The sequence below is a fragment of the Rhinolophus sinicus genome, chromosome 17 (genome assembly GCF_057876585.1).
Source record: "Rhinolophus sinicus isolate RSI-liver-muscle chromosome 17, RSI-T2T, whole genome shotgun sequence".
NCBI lineage: Eukaryota > Metazoa > Chordata > Mammalia > Chiroptera > Rhinolophidae > Rhinolophus > Rhinolophus sinicus.
In genome coordinates, this window is record NC_142517.1 from 106,960,461 (window position 1) to 106,977,187 (window position 16,727).

The window sequence follows — 16,727 nt, forward strand, 5'->3', positions numbered from 1 at the left end:
CTTCACCCCTCCTCCATCCCTCAGGGTCCTTATTGTATATTTCTGTTCCCCAAGTGTGCCTTTTGCATCCTGCACTCAATTTAATGCTTCAACCCTTTCTCTCATTTAGATTCAGGTACAGTGAACACTCCGTTCACTGTAGTGTTCAGAGAAACAGGGCTGGGTACCAAGTAGAACCCTTTGCATCTGTTATTACTTTGAATCCACCAAAGTAACTCTAGGAAGTAGGCCTTTGCACGCCTATATTGCAAATAAGAAAACTGAGGTTCAGAGAGGTCAAATAAATCAAGGTCATCTAATTAGTATCTGCTATATTTTCATCAGAAAATCTATTCTTCTTTCCCCCACCCCAGTACTTCTCACACCAAAGCATAACTTAGGGCAAAAAAAAGGAAACGCTCACCATTGAGATGTCTCTGGGTACATCCCAAAGCTTCCTGCCCCGAGGGAGCCTAGATTTCTTTGAAGTCTCCTATTTGTATTAAAAATAAATACAGATTTTGAATTTCCCTTTTTAATACAGTTGCATTTATTTTAATATTTAAAAAAAATTTCAACATGCTTGCTATCAGGTAGTAGTAAAACTCCAGGAAGCTGCCAGTTTCCTGTGTGACTTGATGAACCCTGGCCCACTGCCATGTATTTGATCCCCCTTACCCTCATCTCCCACCCCCCACCCCCCTTACCCTCTGGTAACCACTAAACTATTGTCTGTGTCTACGAGTTTTTGTTTCTCATTTGTTTGTCTTCTTCTTTTGTTATTTTTGGTTTATATACCACATATCAGTGAAATCATATGGGTCTCTGCTTTTTCTGTCTGACTTATTTCGCTTAGCATTATACTCTCAAGATCCATCCATGTTGTCACAAATCTTCCTGTATCATCTTTTCTTACCACCGAATAGTATTCCATTGTGTATATATACCACAACTTCTTTATCCATTCATCTATCGAAGGATATTTTGGTTGTTTCCATGTCTTGGCCACCGTAAACAAAGCTGCAGTGAACATTGGAGCACACGTGTCTTTATGTATAAATGTTTTCAGATTTTTTGGGTAGATACCCAGGAGAGGGATTGCTGGGTCATACGGTAATTCTATTTGTAATTTTTTGAGGAACCTCCACACTGCCTTCCATAATGGCTGCACCAGTCTGCATTCCCACCAACAGTGTATGAGGGTTCCTTTTTCTCCACAGCCTCTCCAACACTTGTTACTATCTGTCTTGTTGATGATAGCCATTCTGACTGGGGTGAGGTGATATCTCATTGTGGTTTTTATTTGCATATCTCTGATGATTCGTGATGTTGAACATTTTTTCATATGTCTATTTGCCATTTGTATGTCCTCTTTGGAGAAATAGCTCCCCAGGTCCTCTGCCTATTTTTGAATTGAGTTGTTTGTTTTTTTGTTGTTGAGTTGCATGAGTTCCTTGTATATTTTGGATATTAGCTCCTTATCGGAGGCACTGTTTGCAAAAATCTTCTCCCATTCTGTTGGTTGCCTCTTTATTTTATCGATGGTTTCTTTTGCTGTGCAGAAGCTTTTAAGTTTCATATAGTCCCTTTCGTTTATTTTAGCTTTTACTTCCATTGCCTTTGCAGTCAAATTCATAAAATGCTCTTTGAACCCAAGGTTCATAAGTTTAGTACCTATGTTTTCTTCTATGCAGTTTATTGTGTCAGGTTTTATGCTTAAGTCTTTGATCCATTTTTTATTAATTTTGGTATATGGTGACAAATAGCAGTCTAGTTTCATTCTTTTGCACGTGGCTATCCAATTCTCCCAGCACCATTTATTGAAGAGGCTGTCTTTCCTCCATTTTATGTTTTTAGCTTCTTTGTCAAAAATTATCTGTCCATATTTTTGTGGTTTTATTTCTGGGTTCTCAGTTCTATTCCATTGGTCTATATGTCTGTTTTTCTGCCAATGCCATGCTATTTTGATTATTGTAGCCCTGTGGTACAAGCTAAAGTCAGGGAGTGTGATACCTCCATTATTGTTCTTTTTTCTTAAGATTGCTTTGGCTATTCGGGGTCTTTTGTGGTTCCAAAAAATCTGATGATTTTTCGTTCTATTTCTTTAAAAAATGCCATTGGAATTTTGATGGGGATTGCATTAAATCTGTATATTGCTTTGGGTAATATGGCCATTTTAATTATGTTGATTCTTCGAATCCATGAGCATGGAATGTCTTTCCATTTCTTTGTGCCTTCTTCAATTTCTTTCAAAAAAGTCTTGTAGTTTTCAGCATATAGGTCTTTCACATCCTTGGTTAAGTTTATTCCTAGGTATTTTACTCTTTTTGCTGCAATTGCAAAAGGAATTGTTTTTTGTATTTCTTTTTCTCAGATTTCATTGTTAGTATATAGGAAAGCAATGGACTTTTGTATGTTGATGTTGTAGCCAGCAACTTTACTGTATTCATTGATTGTTTCTAATAGCTTTTTGGTGGAGTCTTTAGGGTTCTCTATATATAGCATCATGTCATCTGCAAAGAGTGACAATTTAACTTCTTCATTCTCAATTTGGATGCCTTTTATTTCTTTCTCTTGCCCGATTGCTCTGGCAAGGACTTCCAACACTGTGTTGAAATGCAGAGGTGATAGGAGACAGCCATGTCATGTTCCTGAACGTAGAGCAAAGGGCTTCAGTTTTTCACCATTAATTATGAGATTAGCAGAGGGCTTGTCATATATGGCCTTTATTATGTTAAGGTATTTTCCTTCTATACCTATTTTATTAAGTGTTTTAATCATAAATGGATGTTGTGTCTTGTCAAATGTTTTTTCTGCATCAATTGATATAATCATATGATTTCTGTCCTTTATTTTGTTTATGTGATGTATCACATTGATGGATTTGTGGATGTTGAACCATCCTTGTGCCCCGGGGATGAAACCCACTTGGTCTTGATGAATAATCTTTTAATACATTGTTGTATTCTATTTGCTAGAATTTTGTTTAGGATTTTTGCATCTGTATTCATCAGAGATATTGGTCTGTAGTTTTCTTTTTTTGTGCTGTCATTAACCAGGTTTTGGTATCAGGGTAATGTTGGTCTCATAAAATGAGTTAGGGAGTACTGTCTCTTCTTCAATTTTTTGGAAGAGTTTGAGCAGAACTTGTATTAGATCCTCTTTGAAAGTTTCGTAGAATTCACTAGTGAAGCCATCTGGTCCCGGACTTTTGCTTTTGGGAAGGTTTTGGATGACTGATTCAATTTCGTTACTGGTGATCAGTCTGTTTAGATTTTCCAGTTCTTCATGGTTCAGCCTTGGTATGCTATATGTTTCTAAGAACTTGTCCATTTCTTCTAGGTTATTGAATTTGGTGGCATATAGTCCTTCGTAGTATTCTTGGATGGTCCTTTGTATTTCTGTGGTGTCCGTGATAACTTCCCCTTTTTCGTTTCTGATTTTGTTAATTAGTGTCTTCTCTCTTTTTACCTTAGTGAGTCTAGCCAAGGGTTTGTCAATTTTGTTAATCTTTTCAAAGAACCAGGTCTTTGTCACATTAATTTTTTTCTATTGTCTTTTTGTTCTCTATTTCATTTAGTTCTTCTCTGATTTTTGTTATTTCCTTTCTTCTGCTGACCTTGGGTTTCACTTGTTCTTCTTTTTCTAGTTCTTTAAGGTGTAATGTGAGGTTAGTATTTGAGATTTTTCTTGTTTCTTGAGATCGGCCTGTAGTGATATAAGTTTCCCTCTTAAAACTGCTTTCGCTGCATCCCAAAAATTTTGGTAGGATGTATTTTCATTGTCATTTGTTTCTATGTATCTTTTGATCTCTCTTCTAATTTCTTCTTTCACCCAGTCGTTCTTTAAAAGTATGTTGTTTAATCTCCAATCTCCATGTATTTGTGTTTTTTCCTGCTTTCCCTTTGCAGTTGATATCCAATTTCAAAGCCTTGTGATCAGAGAATAGGCTTGGTATGATTTCAGTCTTCTTAAATTTGCTGAGGCTTATTTTATGTCCCAATATGTGGTCTATCCTTGAGAATGTTCCATGTACACTAGAAAAGAATGTATAGTCTGATGTTTTAGGATGAAGTGCTCTATAAATGTCAATTATGTCCATCCCATCTAGTGGGTCATTTAGGGCTGCTATTTCGTTATTTATTTTCTGTTTGGATGATGATCTATCCATAGCTGTCAATGATGTATTTAAGTCCCCTAGTATAACTGTGTTTTGGTCAATTTCTCCCTTTTGTTTTGTTAGTAGTTGCTTGGTATATTTCCGTGCTCCTGATTGGGGCATAAATATTGATGACTGTTATGTCTTCTTGTTGTATAGTCCCATTTACCATTAAGAAAAGTCCATCTTTATCTCTTGTTACCTTTTTCATCCTGAAGTCTATTTCATCTGTACATTATGGCTACACCTGATTTTCTCTGGGTACCATTTGCTTGGAGTGTCAATTTCCACCCTTTCACTTTGAGTCTATGCTTGTCCTTGTAGCTGAGATGTGTCTCTTGGAGACAGCATATGGTTGGGTTTAGTTTTTTGATCCAATCTGCTACTCTGTGCCTTTTTATTGGTGAGTTCAGTCCATTTACATTTAGGGTGATTATTGATATGTGAGGATTTCCTGTCATTCTATCTTCAGTTTTCTGGTAAGGCTGGGTCTCCATTGTTTCTTTGCCTTTTTGTTGTTGTCTATTATTTCTGTGTGGTGGTATTCTATAATGTTTTACTCCGTTTCTTCTTTCATTACAGTATATACTTCTGTTCTGGATTTTTTTTTGAGTGGTTACAATTAAGTTTATGTAAAAGAAAGTTTGATACGTAGAGTATTCCGTTTTCTTCACCATGCTTACTTTCTCCATTCCCAAGTTCTGGTTCAGGCCTTTACTCTCCCCCTTTTTATGTTTTGGTTGCCACTAATTGTCCCTGTTGATGGTGGTTGAATAGCCTCCTTTAGTATTTCTTGTAGTGCAGGTCGTGTATTAGAAAATTCCCTCAGCTTCTGTATGTCTGGAAAGGTCTTTATTCCTCCTTCATATCTAAAGGATGTATTTGCTGGATATATTATTCTTGGCTCATAATTTCTCTCTTTCAATAGTTTGAATATTTGGTTCCACTCCCTCCTGGCTTGTAGAGTTTCTGTTGAAAAATCTGATGATAATCTAATGGGCTTTCCTTTGTAAGTTACCGTCTTCTTTTCTCTGGCTGCCTTGAGGATTCTTTGTTTTTCGTTGATTTTAGACAGCTTCAATACAGTATGCCTTGGAGAAGGCCTGTTGGGATTGAGGTAACTAGGTGTTCTATTTGGTTCTTGGATTCGAGGGTCCAGTTCTGTCCACAAGGTTGGGAAGTTCTCATCGACAATTTGTTTGAATATATTCTCTGTTCCCTTCTCTCTTTCTTCTCCTTCTGGTATGCCCATTATTCTTATATTGCTCTTTCTGATGGAGTCTGAAAGTTCTTGTAGAGTTCTTTCATTTCTTTTAAGTCTCAAGTCTCTTTCTTCTTCTATCTGTGTCATTTCCAGGTTTCTATCTTCGATGTCACTCATTCTTTCCTCCATCTGCTCAACTCTACTACCTAAGCTGGCTGTTTCATTATTAATTTCTTCTATTGAGTTCTTAATCTCCAGAAATTCTATTTGTTTGTTTTTTTGAATTTCAATCTCTTTCGTAAAATGCTCATGCTGTTCTTTGATTGTGTTTCTGAGTTCATTTAACTGCCTATCTGTTTTTTCAGAACTGCAATCTTGAATTTTCTGTCATTTAAGTCACATATTCCGTATCTTTAAGTTCTTTTTCTGGAGACTTTTCACTTTCTTCTGAGCTGTCTTGTTGCCTTGGTTATTCATGGCAATTACTGATTTACTATTTCTCTTCCTTGACATCTACAGGAGTGGCTTCTGCAACAGGTTGATAGGAAGAGGTCTTTCTTTTGTTTTCCAGTTCTCGTTAGTAGAATGTTTTATTTTTTCTCCGACTGCTGCCTTTTTTTTTCTCTCTCACACGGTAGTGCTATGTTTTCTCTGCACTATTCCAGCGTCTCACACAATGGGGGGATTCCCTGGGAGACGGGCTTCTCCTCTGTTAATAGTTCACCTAGGTCATAGGGCGCAGTGTCCCAGTGGGTATGCGGAGAGGTTTTGAAGTTCCAAAGCTTCCCCTGCACCAGATTCGGATCCCGTATGTTTGAGCAGTTCAGTTTACTCCTGCAGGGATCCGCCCAGATAGGTGGGGTCAGGGGCGGGGTGAGTTGTGAGAGGTGGCCCAGAGCAATGGCAGCGACCGCCACCAAAGCTGGTCCTGCTTCCACAGCTCCCTCCCCTTTGCCAGAACTAGTTGGGCTGTGAGTCTGTGTCTGCGGTCCACAGTTCTCAGAACAGCAAATATTCTGTTCTTTTGATCTGACACTGCTACTGTTCCGCTTCTAGCACCGTGCAGGTGGGGGTGGGGCGAGCTCTGGGAGGGGAGGGAGGGGGCGGCTAGTCTCAGTGCCTAAGGCTTCGTTCTCTGCTCGGCAGTGAGGGCTTAAACCACCGTTTTCAGCCTTTTTCCCTCAGTCTTTTCTCTGAGGTCTCCGCCGTGATCATTGGGTTCAGCCGTGTTATATGCTGCCCCCTCAGCCCTGTGGGCCACAAGCGGAGCCCTAGCAGTCCGATCTCCTGCAGCTGCGGTAGTTCCGGGAAGCAGCGAGCTCGGAGCACTGAGCTAGGTCTGCGTCCTGCGCCTGCGCAGCTCCGTCTCCGCACTTCTCCCTTCCCTCCTCCCCGGCTCTCGCGAATGTCCCACCTGTAGGTTATTTCGGTAGTGGGCCTCTTTGTCTTGCGGTCTACTGTGCAGGGAGTCCTTTTTGGAGTTATTGTTGTTTGATTAGGTGTAAATTCCAGGGGAGCTTTACAGAGGCTCACCTCACGCCGCCATTTTGATGACGTCTCTTCCTACCCAGGATGTTTTAACATCAAGCCTTCCTTGTAGGGTCAGCTGGCCCAGCTTACTGTCTCTGCCCTAGAGAATTTTGAATTATAGCTTAGCCCCCTGCCTTGTACTGAAATTGCACGGTGTCTTTTCTTTTTTCAACCATGACCTTCATAGATTCGATCTACCTATTCCCTATCTTTAAGTACTTTGCAGCAGAGAAGAGGCTTGTCAAGTGTTTAAAGAATAAAACATATGCTGATTGAACACATTATTGTGTTAACCACTTTCACTTTTCCGAAGGCGTTGGTAATTGACAAACTAATGAAAATCTTCTTCTGCATACCAACTTCTCTTAAACACTCTGAAATCTTTTAAGTTGGCTTGCTGTTTCCTTGGTGCTTCCATTAGTACATTGCCCATGCATGTGCACCCTATTCCCTGAGATATCCCTGTCACATTGCTTGACACTGGGCATGTGATTCATGGCTCCTCTCATCTCTGGAAAATGGAGATAACTGCATCTTCCAGCTACCACTCAGGGATGTTGTCAGAGTTGATGAAACAATGTTTTTATGGGGCCTCTTTGGAAATAATAGAGAAATCGCAGTCCCCCTTCCCCATTAAGATTGTTCTTATTGATTTAGTAGTTGAATAAAACACTGATATTCTTCCCAGCTAGGTCATATTGAGTTGCTGAGTATCTTAATCCTCAGACCCAAGCAGAATTTTGTATCTATAACCTTCAGACTGTTGACAAAAAGAAGGATTCTTGGTGGTCATCACAGGAAAGAATTCAGGGAACTCACCGAATAAGCCAAGCAAGCAGTAGATTTGTTGTAAAAAGGACAGTACACTCTCAAGATGGTTAGAGTGGGCATGCCCAGAGAAGAGCAGCCGCCCCAAAGAAAAGTGGGGCTTGGCAATTTGTCACAGTTACCATGAAGGCCTGAAATATTCAACACTTAGGGCTGGTGTGGTAGGTGTTCCTAGGAGGGTCCTCGCTGACCACTCCTTCTCTCAGAAGGAGGGAATTTTTGTCCTTATTTCGCTCTTGTCAGAACTGTCATGGTGACACAGGGGATAGAGATTTTCCTAAACTGCCATGCTAATAATATTATAATCCATTATAATTAGCTAAAGTTCACTTTAGGTGTAAAGTGACAAGATGGCGTCCTGGGTCCTCTCTTGGCCACCGAAATCTAGTTCTGGCCAGTCTGTTAGCTGCACTTTTTCTTAAAGATGATCTCATCTGCTCCCTCCTTAGTCTCCTTTCACCTCCTCCATTCCCTTCCTGCCCCTATCTCCCTGTGGCCCTATTCTTATTGCCTATGATAGCATGATGAACTTGGAATTTAAACTTGGTACATTTCCGTTTTACTCTTGGAAGTATTTAAGTTGATTATCTCTCCTGGGCATGTCTGGGCCATTCCTAATCCTGGTATATGTATATGAGATAGTAGGTAAAACTACTGCATCTTGGTGAACATATTGATATTTTTGTGTCCTCCATATTATCTGATATTTTAAAATTAAATCCCAATATTTAAAAATCTCACTGCTTTCATGAAGCACCCATAATTTTTCCATTTCAGAGTCTCGGGTCTGTTGCTCCCAATTAGCCATACTTTGTATAGGATATTAGACCATCTAAAAACTGTATAAATGTTTTAATTCTAGTAACTGTCTGTAAATGTACTGTCCAATAGTGGCTAGCCACAGATGTGAAAGAAAAAAAAAAAAGATTCACTCCTGAATTGTTCTAGGTTACAGTTGAATTGCTCCACAGCTCACGTGGTGAGTGGCTACCGTGTAGAACAGTAGTTACAGAACATCTCCGTCATCACAGGAAGTTCTGCTGGATAGTGCTAGTCTATAAAATTTGTATCTTTAAAGACTTGCGTCTTTGGCTGAAATATATTTACCTTTCTGCTCTTCCCATTCACCCCTGTCATAGATACTCCCCCTCATACTATAATGAAGATTTTAATTGTTTGGGCCTTAGAAACAGTCTCAACTCCAAGGCCGTGGTTTGAACACAGCGTCTGAGGAACATGGCCTATGGACTCACCATCTGGAGGTGGTGCAGCGGCAGATCCAGCCATTTCTGAGAAATTGTCTGGATTTGGAGTGACTCCCAGAACTCTGATTTAGCAGTTCCTATGCTTAGAACAAGTTTGAAAGCAACACAAATCTGTTTTGTATATACAAATAAATCCTCGTGTGCTGCATGCCGTTCCTAACCTGCCAGTTTCCTCTGGCTGCTCCAAAAAATAGAATTCAATGGCACATTAGTTAGCCTGCATACAGGGAATGGGGCGTTCTGATTATTGAAATGTTCTGGTTGAGTGATTAACCTGATTTTTACAGAAAAACTGCCGAGGCCAGGGATTTTCTATCCAAGAGGTTATGCTGTGCCACTGTACTTCTCTCTTCCAGATGATCACAGCAACGCTGCTTCATTCCTCCAGCAGCTAGAAGTACATTGCTCTCTTTGGTAAAAAATTTCAAAAAGGCAATTGATATACTCTCAAAGGGGCTTCATAAAAATGAATCAACAATGCATTGTGTTTCAAATTATCTTAGAAAAAAGAATAAACACAGAAGGAAAAGGAAGATCTTTGCCCAAATTTTATACTCATAACCTTCAAATAGTATAACTTTAAAATATTCATTCATTATTTTTATCTGTAGTACTAAATACTTAAAAATCTTACTAGATGGCAGTGCTACAAGGCCTTTACAAATATTAATTTATTTAATTTTTATGACTACCTTAGAATAAGGTATCACAATTGTTATGCCCATTTTAAAGATGAAGAAACTGAGGAACAGAGAGCCATATAGATGGGCCATAGCTGATCTACCTGAATTCTCACCGGTATAGAAAGTTGTAGCTCAATAGCTAGAACACATAACTAGGTTTATGAAAGGAGACCTGGCTGAGTTAGGTGGCTCTGATTTCCCCTACCTCCCCCTCCCCAACTATTAGATGGGTAAAGTTGAGGGGCTGGTATGGGGAAGGGAGGTGAGGGAGTCTGGTAATGTTCAATTTGGCCCAAGGTAGAAAATGGAGTCAAGAGAGGCTTTTCCTAATTTGTACTTAATCCTTACCTGTGATGTGTAGGGATATTATAGGTACATATAATTCATTATATCATAAAGGATGTGACTCTCAAAATAAAAATTTTTTTTTTCCAATTCAGTAAAAGTGTATTGAGCAATGGGCTAGCCCTGGGAAGGATGGAAGTGACATGGAACTGACTAAGCCGTCATTGTGATCCTTGATAAATTCCCACTTCATGGGGCAGTCAAACACAAACTAGTAATCATGTAAAGGATGTTATGAAGCACATATGCTGCAAGGGAGGGTCCAAAGTGCTGAAAGAGCATGGGAGACAGAATGGTCAGTTTTGACTGGGAAGTCAAAGTGATTTCCGAGAGGAGTATCTCTTGCAATCCAGCTTCAGAGATGAGTAAGAATTCAGCCATAAAAGGAGGAGGAAAATTGAAATTATATTTGTGGCGTCTATAAATCTGAAAGACTTTGAGGAGTACTGTAATGGTAAGAAGGCCTTAGTGGTGAAATAGTGAATGGCAGTGTGTGTGTGTGTGTGTGTGTGTGTGTGTGTGTGTGTGTGTGAGAGAGAGAGAGAGAGAGAGAGAGAGAGAGAGAGAGAGAGAGGGAGAGAGAGAGAGAGATTTAAATATTAAATGTTTTTATTTTCAGACTACGCAGGAAATAGCAGATGTTGGATTCAAGAATTTGTACATCTCATTTCATTGTACTTCTCACCAAGTAATTTTGGGTGGGGGGAGAGTTTATTTTATCATTGAAATAAAAGCCAATGAACAAATACTAGAAAATCCATTTCCACTTTCAAATGTGTTTTTCCAGAGTCTAAAAAAATATTTTAAACTTTGGAATGGGATAAAGTAGGGAAAACCAAGACTGCATTTCTAAAAATGTTTTACTTGGCTAAAATTTAAATAAATCCTTGTCAGAAGCTAAAATGTTTGAGCACCACCGATTCCTTTGACAAGGAAAAAAAATAAAATAAAGTAGAATAAAAAACATTTAAAATATGAGGAATGAAAAACTAATCAAAATAAAAGGAAAAAGTTTTCTTTGCCCAGAAAAGTTTCACAGAGGTTTTTTTTGTTGTTGTTGTTGTTTTGTTGTTGTTTTGTTGTTGTTGTTACTATTAGCTATAAAATGGAGTCAGGTTTTACATTAAAAATATGTCTTTACAGTGATATTGTACTTAAGAATTTCTGTATTGTACTTATGAATTCCTTATTTTTATCCTGCTAACTGAATAGCGCATGCTAATATGCCTCATACAACCTTAGCAAAGGTAATAGAACTGTATTTTTAAGTCACATCTTTAGTGGCCCAAAGGAGCATGTTCCTAACTGCGCTTTTGTCTTTTCTGGCAGATGACATTTGATCCAGAAATCTTCTTCAATGTTCTGCTGCCACCAATTATATTTCATGCAGGATATAGCCTGAAAAAGGTAAATACACAGTGATTGCTTTCTTCTTTTATTCTTAAGTAGAGAATTTTACCAGCACTAAGGAAACAAACAGTTATTGTATGGGTTTACCTGTTTGGTAAGACTATCATTATCATATATTATGCGACACAGATTCAAATCTGACCTACTTGGAATTCTCTAGATCTGCGCTGTCTGTTCCTGGGGTGCTAGCCATATGCAGCTCCTAAGCCCTAGTGATGCCCCTAGTCTGAATGAAGATGTGTTTTCAGTGTCAAACACTGGATTTCTCAGACTTAGTATTAAGAAAGAATGTAAAAGATCTCAATAATATTTTATATTGATTTAATATGGAAATGATAATGTTCTGGATATATGGGGTTGAACAAAATACGTTATGAACATTCATTTTCCTTTTTTAAAACTTATTTTAATGTGGCTACTGGAAAAATTTGAAATGACACACATGGCTTGCATTGTATTTCCATTGGACATTATTATTCTAGATGATTGTAATCAAAGAGTTCACTGTTAATTAACACTGGGTTTATTCACCAGAGTGGAAACTCCAGAGTGCTTTGCTGATACTCAGCCAGTGGTGCTCACACAGGAAAGCTCAGTTTTGCAGTTCAATGCACTTGCACAGCCTGAATGTGTGCGTCTCATAGATTAGTAACTGGCATGGAGGGTACGTGCCAGCACCCCCTGAGCCACAGAGTGAGACTGGCTCTGTGAGCTTTGGGATGCGGACGTGGTGAGGCTGCCTTTCACTGCCCACCCCCACTCCGAGATTCCTGGGCCCTCCTTTCTGGCCTGTTAGTTGCAGCAGCGAGTTGGCTCCTTCAGTAGAGACCTGGTCTTGTGTACTCCGGGCTCCCTCTTGCTGTCAGCCATGACTCCTCAGATCCCACTTACACAACTGGAAGGGAGTTTTCCCAAGCAAGCACTTGAAAAGATTTAGAAGGCTGGATTTATTCGGGTTGTTCTTCCTCATCCCCAGCCCCATCGTGAGGTATCATTTTGTGTGATTCTTTACAACAGTTGTAAGTGATTAAGGTTTCGTATCATGACATTCAGAAGAAATATAAGGCAGAAACCCAATATTAAAAGTTAAAGGGAAGCTTAAATCTTTTAGAATAGTATTTTTAAAATACTAAAGGGTTCCAGTGACAACAAAACTTCTTAAAAACTTTTTCCAGAGTCCTGCACGGACTGTCCAGTCCCTTCCCTTTCTCTCACGTCTAGCCAGGTCTAACCAAATTTGTTGTTTCTCTCACTTCTGCTCCATCACCTTCCAGATGTTTCTTCCCCCTATGTTTTTGAGAAACCTCTGTCCTTTGTGGTGCAGACAGTTAAGTGTCTGTAGAATAAGGCCAGGAACTGAGGCTCCAATAAAAAATTTGCCTAAATAGTAAGGGAAGGGAGGGGCAGTGAAAATGTATACATTTATTTTTATTTCCTGTTACACTAGAAAAACATGCTGATGTACTACATGAAATATATATATTTTTTCTCCCCAGAGACACTTTTTTCAAAACTTGGGATCAATTTTAACGTATGCCTTCTTGGGAACTGCCATCTCCTGTATGGTCATAGGGTAAGTGACATTTGGAGTTCAAGTTCCAGGGGCCAGTGTGATCTCTGGGAGGAATCTCACACTTCTTGGACTCACAGTGACTGGGTGAATTGTCTTTTTTTTTTTTTTTTAATATATCACCTTCTTACATCTTTTTATGACTCAATTCCGAGGCTTACCAATCTTGTGACAAACACAAGGTAAAATCAAAGTGAGCTGGAATTTCATTGCTGGATTTTCTCTGTGAATTTTGGGCTTCAGACTTAGGGAATGTGGATTACTTAGCTTGAGTATGTGAAGCACATTTCATTCTTTTTTGGGGGGTGGGCTTAAATAATGCAGATAAGCACACTGCATTCTTTTTCCATCTTCTTTGGAGGACCTTGCCTGTAATTGACAGGAGTGCAACAGTAACTGCATGTCATCTCCAAGTATCAGCAGAGTTGTTTAATGACAGGATGGCTTTTCGATTGGTGCACTGTAGAATGCAGACTTGTTTCTTTCTCATTATATTTTTTATCGGTTATGCTGCTAAATCCCAAGTGCAACCATATAGACTTTGGCTTGCAGCTCATCAGAAAACAAAATGTGGTACAAAACAGTAAAGCCAGTCCAATTCACTTATAAGCCTACCCAATACACTGCAGAAACACATCCAGCAGCCACGGCTGTGGTGGTGTGGATGTCTTACGTTGCCTTTACAGACTACTCTACTCCTTACATGGTACTGCCTGTGACTGTTATATCCCCAGCACAAGAACTGAAGCTAAACACACACAGTGGTTACTCACCCAGCCCTCCCCTTATGAAGTGTTAGTGGTGTCACTGAAAGGTTAAGATACTTGTATTTGAAAGCAGGAGGTGGGGAGATATGTTGAATTTGTATTGATTCAAGCCTGGGACAGCTCAGGCTACATTATATGAAAATGTCCTGCACGTTAAAGCAGCAGGAAAGCTAAAGATTTTAGCACCTGCAGGTGGAGGCTTGTAGTAACATAGACTGGGAGCCTCATCGAGTCTGGATGCCTAAGAGGCCTTTGCACATTTGTGACCGAGCGACACGGTAGATTCGGTTCTTTTCAAAGCATGTGTAGGGGCAGGCTTTTCTGTCCTGTGGGTATGCCACAGCTAAATTGTCAAATCTCAAAGCTGTCAAGGGCCTTAGACAAGAATTAAAGCCCCTCATTCTGAAGATGAAGAAAGGAACATCTTGAAAGGCTAACTAACCATCTCAGTCCCACGGTGAGATTGTAGGGCCACGGTCAACATTTAGGCTGTTAGTCCAGCAGGTCTTCTTCCTTTAGCAATTTCTCTTGAATTCCTACACATCCCTATACTTTGTTCCTAGATGTTGACAGAAGGCTCTGAGATGTGTGGACTCTCAACAAGTGTTCATCAGTTTATAGCAAAAGATTAATCTTAGCTGTTCTATAATATGGGGATCAGAAATCTCTAATGGATCCACATTCTAAAGTTGTGGACAATGCTGTCAAATTATGGAATAATCAGCTTTCATTATTACCCTGTTTCCTCTGTATAACTGATTTTAAGTATATTTAAGTGTATGCATTTATACAATGAAAAAAATCTATAAATCTATTTTTTAAGTGTGACAATGCATAATTATGTGTGTGTTTGTGTGTGTGGCATATAATTGAAATGTTCTAAAAATGTTCAGTTCAAATGGAGTTGAGAACCTCTTCTAATTGAGTTTAAGGCTGCAATCAATCATTTACAATGGAAAGTGATTTGAATAACTTTTAGAACCATGCCGTTGTTTGAACTGGACATAATCTGAACAACAAAAATGTGTAGGCTGCCTTCTTTAATGTAGGTCATTACAGTGCAGAAGAGATTCATAGTTTAAAGATTTTAGGATCTTATCTAGCAAGGTAAGGGAAACCATCAGTGAGCATTAGCTTGAGGGTGATAAGGTCAGATTGATACTTAGGAAGGTCATGCTGGTGGTCGTGTGAAGGAAAAATTTTAAAGTGGGGAAAAGTGGCAGCCAGGGGACCATTTAAGAAACAATTTCCATAGGCTAGGTTAGAAGTGATGAGGGCCTGGCCTCAGGCAGTGCCAGTAAAGTAGATGTGGAGTCATCAACCAACTGAGTTCCTGAGAGAACATGGAATCATTCAGTGAGAAGGGAAGGTACCTGGGCAGCAGCACTATTTGAAGGGAAGAGGTGCCCACAAAAGACTAAGAAGTATTGGTCCCAAGACAGATGAAGAAAACTGTCAGGGCAGATGTCTGGAAGTCCAAGGAAGAGGTGGAGTAAGGTGGAAAGTGTCTAACACAGGAGAGGAGGTCAAGTGGGATAGGAATCGGCATCCCTATTGAATTCACCCTCGGAGGTGATGGCTGAGCAAACGAAAAGTATCGGCAAGTCTAATTGTTTGGGGCACATCTGATGAGAAGCAAGAGTTTATTGTTATGGTGTTGACCTCCAGATACAGTGTCAGAACTTCTGAAGGAAAGACACAAACTTAAATTCAGACCAAACTGACACTTTCACAATTTGTGACCCCTGTTGTATGAGTCGCTCCAACTCACAGTCAAACCTTAGAAAACCTTAGAAAATGGGCAGTTATATATTTCTGATAAATTAATGGTAATAAGAACAATACTACAAATATTTATTGAGTGCTTGATATGTATGTAGTATGCCCTTTTTAAAAGTACTTTGCATGGAATATTTCATTTAATCCTCAAAACAATCCTATTAGGTAGATACTATTATTACTCTCCTTTAACAGTTGCCACAACTGAAGTGTAGAGAGAATAACATAATGTAAATAATAGAGCTGGTGTTAGTAACTAAATAGTTTGGCTGCAGAGTGAAAATTCTTAATGCCAACAATGTGTTTTACTTCTATTTATTGTTGGCACTATCAATAAAAGTGAATATATTAAACTAAAAAATAAAATTATAAATCAGTCAATATTTACTAACATGCCACGCATTTCTTCATTAGTCCTGTAGGAGTTCTCACAGACATAAGAGATTTTTATTTGGCAATCCCATCAAAAGGAATTCACATATTAAGAAGAAGAAGAAAGGTTGCCTGGGCTTATGCAGGTGTACTCACACGTGCATGACATCGGCAGGAGGAGGGATTCAGGACTCTGAATAATTTCATGGAGGAGGTAGAGTCTGGGTAGTCGTTTAATGGGAGGGATAAGGTAGTTGGATTTTCCGTGCCATCGGGTGCGTTAGTCCTGGTGGGTGTGGTGAACGTTGGGCGAGTTTCCCAGTTGGAGAGTAGGCGTCACAGAGCCTGTGGAGAATGTGGGAACTGAAATGCTGGAGAGTCAGCTGACAGACAGACAGCCCTGAAGTCCAGGATCAGAGATTTATGAGAATGTGCAAGCCGTAAAGAGTGATTGTGGGTCATGAATGAAAACTCAGCTGGTAGGCATGGGCTTCTGTAGGTAAAGACGTGTCTAAGCAAACTACCAGTTGGATTTAGAGCTGGACTCGAGTGCTTTATAGGAATTGAGGTCATTGGGTCCATTTAAATGAAAGAGTTCTTAATTAAATTTTATTAACTTCATATCATTTTTAGAAATTATATACAAACCATCTTTCATGTTACACTGGAAAATTTAATAATATCCCTTCTGACAATAAAATCAGAGAAACCTTTAAGAAAATTCTTAAGGATGGACTGTTCTAAAAGAATCCAACCACATTTTCTAGTCCTGTCCCCCATTTGATCACTTAAGAAATATCTTAAATGCATCTCTTTTTTTAAAAGGAAACCCATGT

General features: G+C 39.3%; 1 protein-coding gene across 1 annotated transcript in view; it reads left to right on the top strand.

The window, feature by feature from the left end:
• SLC9A9 (solute carrier family 9 member A9) overlaps positions 1–16,727 on the top strand; it is a 572,969-nt gene that overhangs the window by 39,022 nt on the left and 517,220 nt on the right. Inside the window, exons 3-4 of the mRNA XM_074334001.2 lie at positions 11,323–11,400; positions 12,900–12,976. Coding sequence (XP_074190102.2) covers positions 11,323–11,400; positions 12,900–12,976 — 155 coding nt within the window. The remainder of the gene's footprint in view (positions 1–11,322; positions 11,401–12,899; positions 12,977–16,727) is intronic.